The 17,750-nt window shown below is 32.5% G+C and overlaps 3 protein-coding genes across 3 annotated transcripts; 1 reads left to right on the top strand and 2 right to left on the bottom strand.

Annotated features, from left to right (window-relative positions):
• Nucleotides 1–5,902: 5,902 nt before the first annotated feature.
• LOC139489393 (uncharacterized) lies at nucleotides 5,903–6,568 on the bottom strand. The gene has a single exon (XM_071275707.1). It carries the CDS (start codon nucleotides 6,566–6,568, stop codon nucleotides 5,903–5,905), a length of 666 nt encoding a protein of 221 aa, XP_071131808.1.
• A 65-nt stretch (nucleotides 6,569–6,633) lies between these two features.
• LOC139489392 (uncharacterized) lies at nucleotides 6,634–7,332 on the bottom strand. The gene has a single exon (XM_071275706.1). It carries the CDS (start codon nucleotides 7,330–7,332, stop codon nucleotides 6,634–6,636), a length of 699 nt encoding a protein of 232 aa, XP_071131807.1.
• A 3,982-nt stretch (nucleotides 7,333–11,314) lies between these two features.
• On the top strand, nucleotides 11,315–12,612 carry LOC139489391 (uncharacterized). The gene is made up of 2 exons (XM_071275705.1): nucleotides 11,315–11,822; nucleotides 12,140–12,612. The coding sequence occupies exons 1-2, from the start codon at nucleotides 11,315–11,317 to the stop codon at nucleotides 12,610–12,612; spliced, it is 981 nt and encodes a 326-aa protein (XP_071131806.1).
• Nucleotides 12,613–17,750: the final 5,138 nt, after the last annotated feature.

Genomic DNA, 17,750 nt, shown 5'->3' with positions numbered 1-17,750 from the left:
TGTATTATGTGCCAATTCGAAAAAAGTTTTGCGAGTATTCTCTCCCCTTAACAGGTTCATTATTTTATAATTAAGTTTAGGTTTCTGATATAATTTTGAATAATTACAAAATGTATCAATTCAATATATTTCAGTTTTTGTTATTGGTGTATCAAAAACATTGATGTACGAATATAATTTCATAAATTTGAAACGTTTAAAATGATTACATACCAATATAAAGAACCGTTCATCATTTTTAAAAAAGACTATGAACGAAAATCGATTTATTTATCTTCCCTTGGTGACGGATTGATTGGGAAATGAACCAGCGTAATATAATGGTAATCACAGAGAGGGACCAGCAAGCAATTTTTAATTGTACCCTATTCAACGTTTAAACAATTTTCCACTATAAACGAATGTTACTTTATACAAATATAAGGACTTTGTTTGCTAAATCTACAAATTTTATTAGATATTATGATTTTTTATTGCAATAGATTAATATGCTAAGTCATACGCGCGTTTCGTCTACATAAGACTCATCAGTGACGCTCAGATCAAAACAGTTAAAAAGCCAAAAAAATACAAAGTTGAAGAGCATTGACGACCCAAAAGTTGTGACAAATACGTCTAAGGTAATCTACTCCTGGGAGGAAGAAAGATCCTTAGTTTTTCGAAAAATTCAAAGTTTTGTAAACAGAAAATTTATCAAAAATGACCATATATAATTGATATTCATGTCAACTTAAACTTACCTATTTCTAAATATTTGTCATTTAATCTTTCTATTTACCTCCGATTTTAAACTATCCAAATCAGCCTGTGTTCTACTTAGTGCATATGTTTCTGCTCAACATTCTGTTAACTTTTTCGAAATAGCTCGACCTAATCCTAAAATTATATAGCAGTCCCATTCCATATGTTTTTGAAACGAAAAAATATTTAAGTTCTTTCTAAAGTCTAATAAGTTTTATGAAGTGTTTAATCCCAACTCAATAGTGTCTAATACATATTTTTAATTTTCTACACTTTCTCTGCATAGTCAAAGTTTTGTCTTAAGTAAGGTGTCAATACTGGAAAAATATTCGGATATATTTTGTCGCACAGGTAGATAAAGCTCAGTCGGGAAAGGTAACTCTTATCCTATATTTCCCGTCAATACTTTTTGCTGGTGCCTAAGGTCAATCCGGGTCAAACATCATGAAGAGCGGGTTACGAAAAAGCCGAAGGCAGTGATTAGTGTAGATAGAGTAAAGGAAAAAAGTTCCGGAACGGAAACAATCACTGTACGGAGTTTGAGGAGGAGTCATACATTTTTATACGATTATACGTTTGTATCCTCAACTGCTCATTAACCGACATACATACTGTGTGATTTTATAACTACTGCTATGGAATATTTAAAAAAACCTCTTGAGGTCTATACATTAAAATGCTTAATTGTATTTAAGATGTAATTTATGAATATGTAGAATGCATACGGAGTATATATCTCCCAATTGATACGATATTCCCGGGCTTGTTTTTTCCTATCATGGTTTCCTTGATAGAGGGTTGCTGCTCAAAAGGAAGCTATTAAGTATGACTCCACCTTAAAATCATGCAATATGAAGAAAAAGTGATTTACCCTATGTAACCAATATGCTTGATATTTGGTTATGTGACACAATTTGAGTAAATATTAACATATTTTCAACCATAATTGTAAATGCCTACTATTAATGTCATTTATACCCTAATAAAAATTCAGATGGGCATGTTTTTCTCACTATATAAGTATTGGAAATATGATGGATGCTATAACGTATATCTGCTGTGAACAGGCGAGTTGTAGTAAACCATTCAGCATAACAGAAAATATGGAATCTCCCAAACAACATATCAAAAAATTATATTTGTAGCCTATTATTAATCAAAGATCTGGAAGCTCTGAGGAAAAATGACGCCACTGTTTCTAATATAGGGATATATTTTATGCAAGTCTTGATTTTCACATACCGTAATTAGTTTCAAAATGCAACATGTCTCGTAAGCAGATAATGGATACTCGTATATATGTGTGTGTGAAGTGGCTGGGTTTTTTTTAAAGACAAATGAATAGGTCAAGACTACCTGAATTGTGCAAATAAATACCGTAGAAAGGCTTGTATATTTCTCACTGGTACATAGTCGAACCCCCTTCTCCCAGAAAATTTTAGGTAATTTAAAATAATTTTTTTATTACTGTTATCAAAGATCTAATGAAACTCAAGTTATTTCAAAGAATTCTAGTCAAACCGGCACCTGGTTAAATTGGCACCTGGTCAAAATGGGCACCCGGTATAGTCAAATCAGCACCTGGTTAAATCGATACCCTATATAGTCAATTCGTCACCCATGTTAATTATATATTTTTAACAGTATTTTAAGCAAAAAGAGTAAAAATAAGAAAGGGGTTGCCAGATTTGTTTTCAGTATTTAAGCAAATAGAGTTAAATATCTATTAAGGAAGAGATTGTCCGAAAATATTTACTTTCACATTTTTGGGGTTCATGTACATTTTGTAAATATTTATTTTTCTCAACTAAATGTGTATGTTCCGGACCGTATGAGTATTTGGACTGTACGCGTACGGTCTGGACCCCAGTATGCGTACTTTTTCAAAATACTAATACGGTCTGATTAATATCATTAAGAAGTTGCTTAAAGATGTACTTAGGTGAGATTATGTAAAAATTAAGAAATTAAGAAATTAAAATTGATACTATTAGCTGGTAGAGCATCAATTAATGATAAAGATAAGCTAAACATATTGATAGGTCATGGACCTCCTTTTAAAATTAAGATTTAAAATATGGCGGGAAAAGGCTGAATCGGATTTTTACCTTATATTTGCATTGGTATTATTTGAGTCTCAAAACAAAAGAAAGAAAATCAAGAATCTTCTAAAATGTTGGTAAATGACCTTTCATGAGCTATTAATGAAAAAATAAATGGGTGTTATGAGGCAAAATATTTTACATTGTATTGTATGGAAAAACACCAAGGAGTCCGAACATTTGACACAAATTCCAAAACCTCACCTAAGTACATCCTTAAGTTTATAAGTTACAATTGCATGTAAAGTTCATGTACAGATCAACATAACTTAACTCTCAAATTAATATGGAAAAGTTCCAATTGTAATTGGAATAAAAACTTTATTTTTTAACTAATACAAAAATTCACACTTATTAAATCAGTTAATATCTTGTATTTAGCATGTCGATCAGTAAAACATTAATTGAATTATGATCATAGAAGTTTACGATATTAGAAGTTAACATGATGTGGGACGACAATTTTAGAATATTAGAAACTTTACAAAATAATGCAAATGCAAAGGAACATGAATGAACTGCAAACATGTAAATGTAAAAAATATATCATTAATTGTGGTAGTAAGTGTCACCTTGGGCGAGAGTACCAAAATAGGATTCAGATATACAATTAAACAAATATTTAATTTCAATTGTTCAATTGTTCATTTTATCCATCTAAAAGTATTTGTAATGATAACAATTTATATAAAACTAAAAATAAAGATTGTGATAAATGGTTAGCTCGTACTGGACCATACGCGTTTACTCATACGGTCCGACCGTACGCGTATGGTCAGACTGTACGAGTATACCTATACGGTCCAAATACTCATATGGTCTGGAACATGTATTTTTAATTATATATCTTAGGTATATTTAGGAATTAAAGGTATTGGATTTTTTTTTTTGCATTTTTTAACCAGTTGAGCATTTTACAGGATTGTTGGTTTAATGCTGTTTAAACTTTCCTGACAAAGAACATCTTAAATTTGCTATTATTTGGCATGAAAGTTTGATTTATTGAGAGGGACTCATAGTTTAAACTGTTTTCCATTTTATTTTTCTAATTGTCTCATTGTTAAAACAACAGTTTGGGTAAGGGCTTCGTTGTTTACCTTTATACACAACATATTAACTATGTACTTGGTAAAATTTATTAATTAATTGAATAGAAAATATTATAACAAATATTATTGGATGCCGAAATGACTTCAAATAGGTGCCGATTTGACTAGATGCCGATTTAACCAGGTGCCGATTTGAGTTGTACATTTCAAATCCTCTGCGATCGTCTGCGGTATTTTCTTGAAAAACCCTGCTTTCGTTCATCAAACAGAACTAGAAACTGCTTTAAAATGATTCTAGAACGCTTCATGATTGTTAAAATAAGTTTAATTCACTTAAAAATCAATTTTGAAACTTTGCGATGTTTTGAAAGGAAGTTTAAAAAGCATAGTAAAAGAAGAAATTAACCGGTGAGAGTCGAAATCCGTACATGACAGATATCACTATAATACGACTTTGAAAATAAAACAGTTCCATCCTTTTGTAAAACAGTCTTTAATATACCTATCACATTAATGTTTTAAGGGTCTTAAGCTTATACAAACCATTTAAGTCGGTATGAAACACCAAAACGGAATGAACAATAACCGATTACGTTTTGTAGTTTACAAATTCTAAATGCATTGAACAGAAAGGAGAAATTTGTAATGTAATGTTGAGTTTTTATATTTATCACTTTTAATTTGATATTAAATAGAAATAACTTATTAATATGGATGAGTTAAAATTATTAGTTTGAAAAATCATGAGAGCGCCCTCTGTTACCTGTTACCTAATCTGTAAGTTCCGCCTCTGTCAGGCGCACCACCATACGGTGTAACTTGGGAGTTGCTATATACAGGGGCTCAATCACACCTTAACTACATGATTTATTATGGGTTTCATCATGAATTTTATGTTAACCAGGTATATACAAATAGTAACCATAAATGGGAAGTTAATATATACTTTAATGGGAAGTTAATATATATTTCAATGGGAATTTAAATTTACTTTAAATCATGGGAAATTTAATATATAAACTTTAAGGTAAATATGTACATGACTCCACTCCTGGCTTATTCATACTTCTACTTGCACAGTTCAAAACAGTTCTTCACATGGAATTAATCACAGTTTCAAGATTATTGTCAATTGAATAATGATGATAACTAGGTTATTTGAAGTAGCGAAGCTCTTCTTTGATGTAGTCTATAACAATAACCTCTAGATACACATTCAATATTAGAAATGTTGGATTCGTCTAGGAATTCAAAGGATGAACAGTCAATAATAACTTTGAGTTGTAAGTCGTCTGATGATAATATTTCATTATACACTTCCATATCAACACAGTCATATAACTTTACTAGTATAATATTTAGGAAATGTTCCTGTATGTCCCTCAATTTTTCACAATATAGAAGGAAATGTTTAATGTCCTCACTTCCTTTGCCACATAATTTACATGCTGAATTAGTTCCACCAGATCTGTCGAACTTAGCTCTGTCATGCTGTAAGGTATAAGTTCCACACATGATTTTTGCTTTTATGCTGGCCATAGTTGAAGTAAACGGCTCTGTTCCACAGCTATCCCAGACATTGTGGGTTTTTCCTTGAGTGATATTATTGACATTTAAAAACTTTAGAGATGACTTTGATTTTACATCAGATTTTAGAAGATCAATCCAATACGAAGAGATAGATTTTCTTACAATATTTTTCCACTCGATTTTCCCCGGAGGCACATTAATAAGATCATGTGGTGATGGTAAGCCATACTGTTCTGTTAAGTCAATAATTTTGACAAACCAACTATTTGCATCCCTTGGCATTACAGCCAGTTGTCTTATAGCAACATCACGCTCGACAGAACCATGGTTTCTGATGATATTACCGAAAAAAATCAGCATACGCTTATGCAATTCAGCCTCAACTGGAATTTGACCGAGAAGTAAGTAGACAGCACTAGTGGAAGTGCGCTCTGGCAAATGCTGGATCTGCTTTAAAAGCTTGGTGTAATATACGGAGAGTTATTTCATATCGGAGACAGAAAGTATTATGGAGTCTAATCCATACAAAAGTCTGGGTAGCACATAAATTTTCACCAGGTGCATAGAGACTTTAGGGTTAAGTCCATTCAAACCATGGAGCCCAGCTCCCATGAGGGCATACACTGTTTTCCTAGCTGTCTGAATTCTATTAGGTACACAATCTTTCACACCATATTTAGAATTGACATCATGATCTATACCAAGATGAGTCGCTTTAACAGAATTTTGAAGAGGTTGACCATTCAGTGTAAATAAATGTTCAGTTTTACTTCCATATTGTAGAGTACATGACTTCTGGCTACTAATTATGTAGCGATGTTTATTTGCATAATCAGACAAGTCATTTAACATTGTTTGCATCTCATACGGGTTGTTGGAAATCAGAGTAACATCGTCGGCAACAGTGGGTATTCCACAGTAAATAGAACCCAAGTGAGCACCAAGACCATTCATTTCAAACGTTTTCAGTAGTGTGTTTATGAAGACCTTATAGGCAGTCGGGGACCAAACTCCACCCTGGCGAACACCTTGGAATTCGTGAACTGGTTTTGATTTGATACTTTGCCACATTACAGAGGACTCCAAGTTCTTATACCACTCATTGAATAGTAACCAATTGTCACCGGTCATTCCACCTTTATACATCTCTCTCATTAGCCCAGAGTGCCACACAATATCAAAAGCTTTTTGAGCATCACTAAACGTTATAATTAATTGTTTTTTTTTAATTTCTTAGCTTCAGCCTTGAGTTCAGTTAAGATTAATGCTGCTACCGAAGGACATTCCCCAACTGTGAAGCCTTTTTGCAACCGACTTTGTTTATCTTTAATAATGTTCACATTTTTTGATAGATGAAGTTTTTCCACAACTTTTCCAATAGTACGTGTTACGGTAATTTTACGATAAGAGTTAGGCATTTCTCTAGGTTTGCCCCCGTTTTTGAATACTGGATAACATATACCACTTTTTAAATTAGATGGGAGGTTAATATGTTGAAGTATAAAGTTTACTAATTTCACTATAATTTTAATAACAGGTTGACCACCATATTTTAAATGTTCAATGGTAATACCTTGTTCATCAGCTGCTTTTCCATTTTTGAAAGACATTATACACTTTCCCACATCATCCTCAGATAAAAATTCTAGGGGTTCTTTATTAGTGTTAAAAAGATCCTGTAGTATTTTTACATCATCTTCGACCAATTGTTTATAGCTGTTATAAAAAAATTCATTATCAAAAGGGGTAGACAGCTCTTGGAAATAGTCAGCCCATGTTTCACAAATGGCTATAGAGTCACTAAAAATCTTTTCATTATATCTAAGAACACATGTTGATATATAGTTGTGGTCCCGTTGGCGTTTGATAAGTTTATAAAATTGTTTTTGATCAGTTTCACGAAGTTCCATTATATTGATAAGGTTGTCTTGACGTTTAGATGCTTCAAGCTGTCGCTGAGCAGACCTGAGATCTTTTTTCGTTTGTTTCAATTCATTAAAATATTTGTTATCTTTGCTTTTTGGTTGACCAGCTTGTTTTCATTTCCAAAAACAATGTTGTTCTTTCCTAATAATATCCACAATATGTGGAGGCCAAACTCTGCCTTTCCTATGAGTACGTGATCCAGAATTTTGTTTAGATGGGACAAGCTCCCTAGCTGTGTCAGTAACAATTTCACACAGATTATCTATAAAATTATCAAGCGATTCCAAATCTAAATTTTGGAGTTCAGAGTCTAGTTTATGGCTCAATTTTCTTTCATATTCATTGGTGTCAATTTTATTCCAGTCAATTTTCCGCACACACTTGTTATCTGAGTTAGTCGACTCATCAATAGACTTTTCCATTGGAACAGTTATAGTAATTGGATCATGTGTAGAGGTGTTACACAGCTCTCTTGTCAGTACGTTATAGGATGTCACAATATCAGTATTAAGAATAAAGTAATCAATTTGCGAAGAGTCTTTCCCATTAAAATGAAAAAAAGTATCTTGTTCTTTACAAAGTTTAGGTAAAGAGAGATTATGTTCATTGGCAAATAATTTAAAGTCAATATCTCTAGTGTTACTACTGTTACGATGAAACGAGGCGTTCATATCTCCTCCAAGAATAATTGTATATGAGTCATTATATTTTTGAATAATTTCCGAGAGTTCATCCAATATCGCTTGGTAGTCATCACGGGAATATCCATTTCCTCTTGTTGGAAGGTATACACATAACAGAAGTATTGGTTTTGCTAGTTTTATTAAAACCCCAATAATTCTGTTTCCACCATCCGGAATTTCTTTAATAATTGTTTGCAATGTTTTTCTATACATAATTGAAACACCAGCATGACCCCGACTTCTTTGAATAGGAATATCGAATTTATCATCATCAAAGCATTTAGTATATGAATTAAAAAGGTTAAAATCATCATGAATTCTATATTTATCTCTAGAATGCAGCCAATGCTCTTGAAGCATAATAATGTCAAAATGTTCACTAAGATTTTGCAGATATACATTGTTGCTTACAAATCCTTCAATGTTAAAAGATAAAATACGTAAACTATCTACACCATCAGATTCATCTAACAAGTCCTGACCTGACCTAGACTTATCTCTTCCCAGTCGGAGGGGTGCATGCACGGGGTGCTCGGATAAGATTGACACACCTTTCGCTGTTGGTTTATCATTTCCCTGTTCAGTTGTGTTTTTGCACAGATCGGCACTTTTGGAGATAATGTTATATTTTGTACAGACTTTTTCCTGCCTCTTGGGCGATTGCGCATGTCTAAAAAAGTACTATCGATACTACCTGAAGTTGCCTTTTCAGGGGTTTGCATTAAATAATTATCCATTTCATTTTCAAGGGGATCATTTATTATTACAACAGATTCATCCCGTCTGGCTGGCGTACAGAAATCATTATAATTATCATTGCAAAAATTGTGTAGAGAACTATTTTCCACATTTTCAGTTATGTCAGATGGCATATTATTAGCCTGTTTATGTGTTCTATGGCGATTGTTATTGTTGTTACCATTGCGCTTTCGTCTACCCCTTTGTTTCTCAGGGTTATGTTTGTTGTATATATGATGAATATGCATTTCATTAACTTTATCTTGTACGTTTGCCATTTTATTATCTTGCTTGATTATATCAAATTCAAGAGTCTTAATTCTTTGTTCCAAAACCCAGACTTTTATGGAATCTTGCTCGGCACTATGATGACAATGAGATTGAACATTGTGTTTTTGTGAATTTTTAACTGATGGATAATCCTCATTTTGGGATAATTCATTGGCAAGCTTCTGCTTATGTATACGGAGAGAATGCTCTAAGTCTAATTTATCACTTTCTAGAGTTATAATATATGACCTACTAGTAGTTAATTCTTTTTGTAGGCTAGAAATATCAGTTTGTAACTTATAAATTGTGGAGTCTTTAGCTCTTAATAACTTTTCTTTCTTACACAGGCAATCTTTAAGATGCGCAATTTCTTGTTCATAAAAATATCTTTTACCAGTGTCGCCAGGGTTGTTTGTACTTTTTCCAATTTCAGAATGTGCATCTGGAACATGTGGAATATTCAGTTCATTTGGTACTACTCTTATGTCATGAATATCATCCAAGTTAGTTGATACAATTGACCTTTGTTTAGAGACGCTAGGTTTTTTTGGTTGGATTTCTACCCGTTGTTTTACTACATTAATAAGTGATTGATTTGCATCAGCAGTATTAGATATAGGCATTTTAGGTATAGTTTGTTCCATAACCTTAAACTTTGACCTTTCCAAATTTTCACATGCGCTAGGTTTATCAGAGATGTTGAGTATAGGACTTTCTAGATTAGCAACAAGATGGTTAGGAACGTTAGAGCCCTCAGAATCATTCGCAACAGAGGCTTGTAAACTCATGCAGCTACGACAAACATATTGTGCTGAGTGATCAGATTCATAGTATCTTATGTCTTTAGGTGATAGATGTTCACACAAGTAATGAAGCCATTTATCGCACGTATCACACCCTATTGCTTTTGAGGAGAATTCACATGGAACGTTACAGACAGGGCAAATATTGGCTGGAGTCACTGACTCATTGTCTATATGTTGTACACTTTTGATGTCACTAGAATTGTTACATTTATTACTTGCATGGTCATTTGAACTATCAAGAGTTTCAAGATAATGTTTACAATAGTGCTTGATTGTGTTGTTTATACAAGTAAAGTCCTCACTCCGATCTAACACACCCATGATTTCTTGTAGTGTTGTTTGTATAAAGTCAATCATGTAATTTTGTTTACCATTAAGCAGGACCTTTGAGCTCGAGTGGTAGAAGTTCAGCACATATAGTTTTACAGATTTCGCTTTGACTGCGACAGAGTCATATATTACAGCACCAGATTGGTCTTTTGTGCTTGTGATGTCTAATGAGTATTGTAAGTTGTTTAATACACCAAATGTGACATTCTTAAACGTTTCATATGCAGCAGCTGAGAATACCAAGACAAGATTACCAGGGCTAATTTCTGGCGTGACTAAGAAAGATCGGTTGGCAGCATCTAGTTTTTTCTTAACAGCCTTTTGTCGATCTAGAGTATACTGAACAGTTTGATCTCTGATAGTAGACTTAGTGTTTTTATGTTTTCTCGATTTAACAACTCCCTTGCCAGGTGTAAAAGGCAAGTGTTTAGCCTGGACACGAGAACTTCTACGCACCACATCCATTATTGTTTTGTTTTTTCGTTGTAGAGCCTAGACGTGGGGGTCATGTACACTCGGGACTGACTCAAGATAAAAGCAAAGTCAGAAATAAACACAGTACTTTAAAAAAAAATTTAAAATAGCTAAAAAGGCTAAAAAAGGCTATAATATCAATAACAAAGATGGCGGAACGTAAACAAACCACTTCGCCGCGAATATGGAACTTGTTCTCTTATTTCTTGCTAATTGTACTATATAGTCCGCATCCCCACTGGAAGGTCCAATTTTGGAGAATAATAGCGCGGACTATACAAGCCTTCCTATGGACAGGTCAACATTTTTGTTGTAAATAAAATAAATTATGTAAACTGGTTCTTTTCCGACTACAACACTTTGTTCGAGTGTAGCGGAATACAAGCAGATACCAGTTAGTTTGTAAAATAGTAAATATGAAACCGAGTGCGGTAGGCGGAGGCAATAATCGACTTCCTGTTGTTCTGGTCAATGGTATTGGAACAATGCCGCTGACGCGTCATTTTCCAATAAAAAGGATGATTTTCCTGCCCTTCGAAATGAATGGTTGATTTTTTTTCTCTGCTCGATCTGCCTGATAATTTTAACTTTAACATGGTGAAACAGTGAATATTACCGGAAATTAACACATGACAAACTTACTTTGAAAGTAATGAATTAAGGTAATGAGTGAAAAACAAAAAACTCGTAAACGTGAAAGAGAAATAGAGACAGAAACATTCAATTGTAAACAAAACACAGATATAATGAAAATGGCGGATACTGACAAGACGGAGACAGAGAGCTCACTCGAACAAAACCTCGGTGAATACTCTGATTATCAAACATTCAACAACAAACTTCTTAGTGGTATAATAGGTATACAACAAACACTTAACAGTCTAATAATAAAATTTGAAACACAAAATGAAGAAATACATGGTATTAAAAATGATATATACGCCAAAGATGGCATTGAAGACAGACTTCAAGCTGTTGCTACAGAAACTGAAGATCAAACAACTATGATAGCCGAAGTCCGAAATCAAAACACAAATCTTACAACGGAATTAAATCTAATGAAGTCATACGTTGTACATTTAGAAACTAGACTTGATTGTCAACAAAGTCAAATAGCAAACCTGGTTGAACGAAGCATGAGGGAAAATGCTATAGTAATAGGGGTTCATGAACGTAAAGACGAAAATGTAAAAGCGGAATTAAAACTGATTTTTTGAAAATAACAGAAAACATTAAAATTGACCGAGCCCACAGAATAGGGATCCAAAGAAATCAAAACAGCACCCGTCCTATAGTTGTTAAATTCCATGACTACAATGACCGGGAGCATGTCATAAACACTGCACGAACAATAGGCAAACAAAACAAAGACTTACTAAATGGCATATACATAACTCCACAATTTCCGGACGATATGCGTGAAATCAGAAAAAGACTGGTACAAAAACAAAAAGAGGATAAAGAAATAGATGTAGATACTTAAATTAAAGGAAGAAGTCTATTCTTCGGTAAAAGTGGATCCAAATATGTTGAAAAAGTGTCAACTCCAAAAGCATTGGCTATTTTTGATACTAGCAAATCTAAATTTGGCCTATTTGAACAAACTAGTTCTAATGAAGTTAATGACAATGGTCACACGTATTGTGTCACAGCTGCTGTCACCACCACATACGCAGAAGTTCGTGAAGCTGCCCGACAAATAATGCAGGGCTCAGTATCAGCATGCACTTACAACACATTGGTATATCGGTTTACAGACAAAGACGGACATAAACACGACGGGTACGATGATGACAGAGACTATGGAATTGGATCAAGGATACTTGACTATTTAAAAGACATAGATGCACCTAACATAACTATTATTTCCTCACGTACACCGCCATCTGGTACAGCAAAGATAGGTTCAAGGAAAAACAATATTATCTTGGAGGGAGTAAAGTCGGTTCTCCGCAAAATGTAAAAAATAAAACTTTAAATCAATTTACTGTTGTTTAAACTCATCTTGATAGACAATTAACATGTAGTAAAGCATGCTGAATACTAATTTTCTTTTCTTTCAGGTTTACAATTTGTTAGATATTATATATTAAGTTTCATGTATTCTCTTTTCAAAGCCTATATATCAATTTTTTCAAAGTATCTAAGAGTATCCATTCTCTATTTTATTTCATGTATATTTATAAATTTCACCACCACCTATAAAATACAAGCGATTTATAAGTAAATGAACTTCAAATGAAATACTTAGGTCATTTGTAGACAAAACTAATTTACATAGAAGTTTATCCGATTCTTTATTTAAATTATGTCACCATGAATTAAAAAAGTCAATAAAATACATGCAGCATATATTGCAAAATTATAAAACATATTTACTTACGGTACCGGTACGCAGACATCATGATGTAACCATCTATTTTGTGTATTACTATAATCCCGGAGAAAAAAAAATCCCACTTTTTTCTTTGTTGACAATATATTTACATAAATTGCACATGCACACGGTAGAATAAACATGTTACCTCTAGTAGAGGGTATTCTATAAAATGAATCCTGTTTTTCTTTTTTCTTTTTGTAAAGCATGAATACCTTTCCCCAGCTAGCCTATGTTGGTGATCAAAAGTATATATAATGTACACCCATTCACATTTATAAGTGCACTTTTATACGTGTTTCCACCCATTACAAATCTTGTAATTTCAACCGTATATATGCAAACAACTATCAATCCATGAATCCAATGATGAATGCAACCAACTGTTGCTATTAAAAATATTGGCAATTACAACTGTGTCCCACATTCTTATGTCGACAATAAAAGGTAAACAAAATTTACGACAAGAATGTCTGTGTACCTGTGCACGTGTACTTTAAGCCGTAATTGGGTCATCTATAGTAAAGGTTGTAAATTGTATTGCTTTTATGTATGAATGAAAGTTACATGTACTTTAAACCGTAACTGGTTTTACCTATAGTGTATTGTTGTCATTAATGAATGAAAGTTACATGTACTTTAAACCGTAACTGGTTTTACCTATAGTGTATTGTTGTCATTAATGAATGAAAGTTACATGTACTTTAAACCGTAACTGGTTTTACCTATAGTGTATTGTTGTCATTAATGAATGAAAGTTACATGTGTTTTATTGAGACTGAACAATGAATATTAGAAACATTAATATTAAACATATAGTTTAGGTCAGGCAGACCGAACAGAGAGAATTCTCTCTTTTTGTATTGTATTGTATTTTTGATATGTTTTTCTGTATTTTTTTTCTACTTAGTTATATAATGTTCAACTACGTTACGTGTATTACATATGAAATTAATAAGACTGTAAAGCCAAAACTAGATAATGGCTAATTATTGTATCAATTTAACGTCTCTTAATGTAAATGGCTTTGGAAACGATTTTAAACGCAAATCCATGTTTCTTTGGTTGAAAAAATTTCAGAGCGACATCATTTTCTTACAAGAAACACACAGTATTGAATCCTATGAAACTATATGGAAAAGGGAATGGGGTGGAGATATTTATTTTTCGCACGGGGAAACCAACTCTAGAGGTGTTGCTATTTTGTTTAACAGCTCAACCGATTATATATTAAAGGAAAAAATAGCAGATGAAAACGGAAGGTATCTCATTCTAACTGTTGAAATTGATAACACAGATTTTGTTTTTGTAAATTATTATGCGCCCACGAAAAATTTTGAAAATGAACAAATAGTATATATTGAAAAAATCAAGGTTTTATTAAACGAAAGGTTAGATCAAAATCTCGTTTTGGGTGGAGATTTTAATACGATACTTAATCCATTTTTAGACAAAATGGGTGGTTCAAAATATAACACACCTGCCAAATATACGAGTAAATTAGAAGATTTTATAGAAGAATTTGAGTTATGTGATATTTGGAGGACACAAAATGTTGATTCTAGATTATATATTTGGCGTCAAAGAACCCCTCTTATACAATGTCGCTTAGATTTTTGGTTGATATTGAATTTTTTGTCTAGCAGTGTTACCAAAACATCCATTGTCCCGTCTATAAAAACTGATCATAGTCTTATTAAATTGACACTGTCCGGCGAAAACTTTAGTAAGAGAGGTCCCGGTTTCTGGAAATTCAACTCGGGTTTACTGACAGATAAAAATTATGTGGATATAGTAAAAAATACTTTATCAGAATGTAATAATAAATATCACAATTTAGAAAATAAAAACTTGAAATGGGATACCATAAAAAGTGAAATAAGAGGTGCAACCGTCAAGTATTCGAAATATAAAAACATGAAGTTACGGGAAAGAGAGTCCAATTTAAAAAAACGACAAGACGAAATTCAGAAAACTCTCTCTTGTACATATTTAGATAAAGATATAAATAATCTTTTGGTTGAATTAGACATTGTTAAAGAAGATTTAGAGCAAATAGTAAATAATCAAACAAGGGGGGCTATTATACGATCACACGCCGAGCACTGTGAAGGCAATGAAAGAAATTCAAAATATTTCTTATCATTAGAAAAACGCAATTATAAAAATAAATGTATAAACAAATTAGTTGTAAACGACATTGAAATTGTGTCACAAGAAAAAATTCTAAACGAAGAGAGACAGTTCTATGAAAATTTGTACGCATCTAAAGAAGACCCTGATAAATATTCAGGTGATTCTAATTTTTTTGATTTAAATTTTATTCCTAAGCTTACAGATCTGGAAAAGGATATATGCGATGCAGATATTTCAGAATCTGAGTGCGTTAAAGTTTTAAAAACATTATAAAATAAGAAAAGCCCTGGTACAGACGGGCTTACTGCTGAGTTTTACAAATTTTTCTGGATTGATATAAAAAAATATGTGTTAGAAAGCTATGAATATTCCTTCGAAACCGGAACCCTCTCAATAGACCAAAGACGGGGTATTCTTACTCTTATTCCAAAGAAAGATAAAGATAGAACACTCTTGTCGAACTGGCGTCCCCTCTCTATCTTAAATTTTGATTATAAATTATTAGCCAAAGTTATTGCGGAAAGAATGAAATTATTTCTTCCAAAGCTTATAGATCCGGACCAAACGGGATATGTGGCTGGTAGATATATTGGTGAAAATCTACGACTCATTGCTGATATTATATTGTTAACTACTTTAAAGAATTATCCAGGGCTTATATTACTGGTCGATTTCGAAAAGGCGTTTGATACGCTAGAATGGAAATTTATTCAAAAAGCATTGATTTGTTTTAATTTTGGTAGCAATTTCCGGAAATGGGTCTTAACTTTATACTCAAATATATCTAGTCTTGTCGTTAATAATGGATTTAGTTCTAGTCCATTCACAATTGAGAGAGGTGTTCGACAAGGGTGTCCTTTGTCTCCTTTTTTATTTATTTTGGCCGTTGAACTGCTGGCAATAAGTATTCGTAAGAACAATCAGATATCTGGTATAAAAATTGGGGGTACTGAAATCAAAATTTCACAGTTGGCTGATGATACCACTTGTTTTTGAAAGATGTTTTCTCCGCGCAAATTTTATTAGATTCCTTTAACGATTTTGAGAAGTGTTCAGGATTAAAAGTAAATTTGTCTAAAACCGAAGCAACATTGATTGGAAGAAATAAGTTTAACAAAGAAGGTTCCCTTCCTATTAAATGGACAGATGGTTTTAAAACCTTAGGTTTAAAATTTAATGCTTGTGAAGAAATGGTTTGTTCTAATTTAGATACATGCATAGAAAAAATGGAATCAATAATTAAACAATGGAGGATCAGAAACCTTTCCTTGATCGGAAAAATTGTAATTCTTAAATCACTTGCAATATCGAAACTTATTTATGTCATTTCATCTACACATGTACCAAGATCTTATGTAATTAAAATACAATGTGATATTAATAGTTTTTTATGGAATGGTAGTACTCCGAAAGTTAAATCGGAAGTTATTCAAAAGTCTCCTAGCGAGGGGGACTGAAAGCTCCAAATTTTGAAGTACAGCTGTTATCCTTTCGTATTATGTGGGTAAAAAGATTTCTATCAGAACATGACTCCAAATGGAAACATGTTTCCAAAGCATTTTTCTCCCTTTTTGATTTAGAGGACTTGTTTATGAGCAGATGTGAATTTGAGTTTTTGAATTTGAAAGCACCTCTTTTTTATATAGAAGTGCTATCTGCTTGGAAACGTTTCAAGGGTATTTTCATCCCGTTAAATGCATTTCATGTTAGAAAAGAATTTATTTGGTTCAATCCGTTTATCAAAATTGATCAAAAGAGTATTTTTTACAGATCTTGGTACATGAAAGGCATAAGGTTCATCAATGATATTGTAGATGATAAAGGCATTTTTTTGTCTCATGACGCTATTAACAAAAAATATAACCTGAATGTCACTTTTGTAGACATTCTATCTATTAAGCTTGCTATACCACGTGACTGGAAAGATTTGTTATTACAACAAAACATGTCACCTAACAGCAACTCATTTGGATTCGTTTTTGAGCATGATAATAAAAAAATGCCTATCAGTAAATTATTTGCTAAAGATGTATATTCACTTTTTATCGATCGGGGAAGTGTTTCTCCTATTTCACAACAAAGATGGGAAGAAAGTTTTAATATAGAAATTAGTGACGAACAATGGAAAAATATTTATTCATTAGCTTTCAAATGTACTATAGAAAGCAAACTACAAGCTTTTCAATATAAATTACTACACAGAATAGTCTCACATAATTATCTTCTTGAAAAATATAAACTTTCCTTAACTAATGAATGTGCCAGTTGTAAAGAAATAGAAACTATAGAGCATAAATTTTTTGAATGTACAGAAATAAAACAATTTTGGAGAGATTTTTCAAATTGGTGGTATTCAGTTTTTGGAGAAAAACTATTCTTGAATAAAGACAGTGTCATTTTTGGTGTATTGAGTTCTGATAACTTAGTTCTAAATTATTGCATTCTACAGGCAAAATATTACATTTATTATGTAAAGAACACACAATAAGACAGACTGTTCATATCTGTGCAAGCTTTTCTTAAATTTTTGAAAAGACGTCTGGAGATATTAGAATATTTATATATTTCTAAAGACAAACACGAGTCAT

Source organism: Mytilus edulis, chromosome 9 (genome assembly GCF_963676685.1).
Source record: "Mytilus edulis chromosome 9, xbMytEdul2.2, whole genome shotgun sequence".
Taxonomy (NCBI): domain Eukaryota; kingdom Metazoa; phylum Mollusca; class Bivalvia; order Mytilida; family Mytilidae; genus Mytilus; species Mytilus edulis.
The sequence above is the reverse complement of the archived record's forward strand: the minus strand, read 5'-3'. Positions and strand labels throughout refer to the sequence as shown.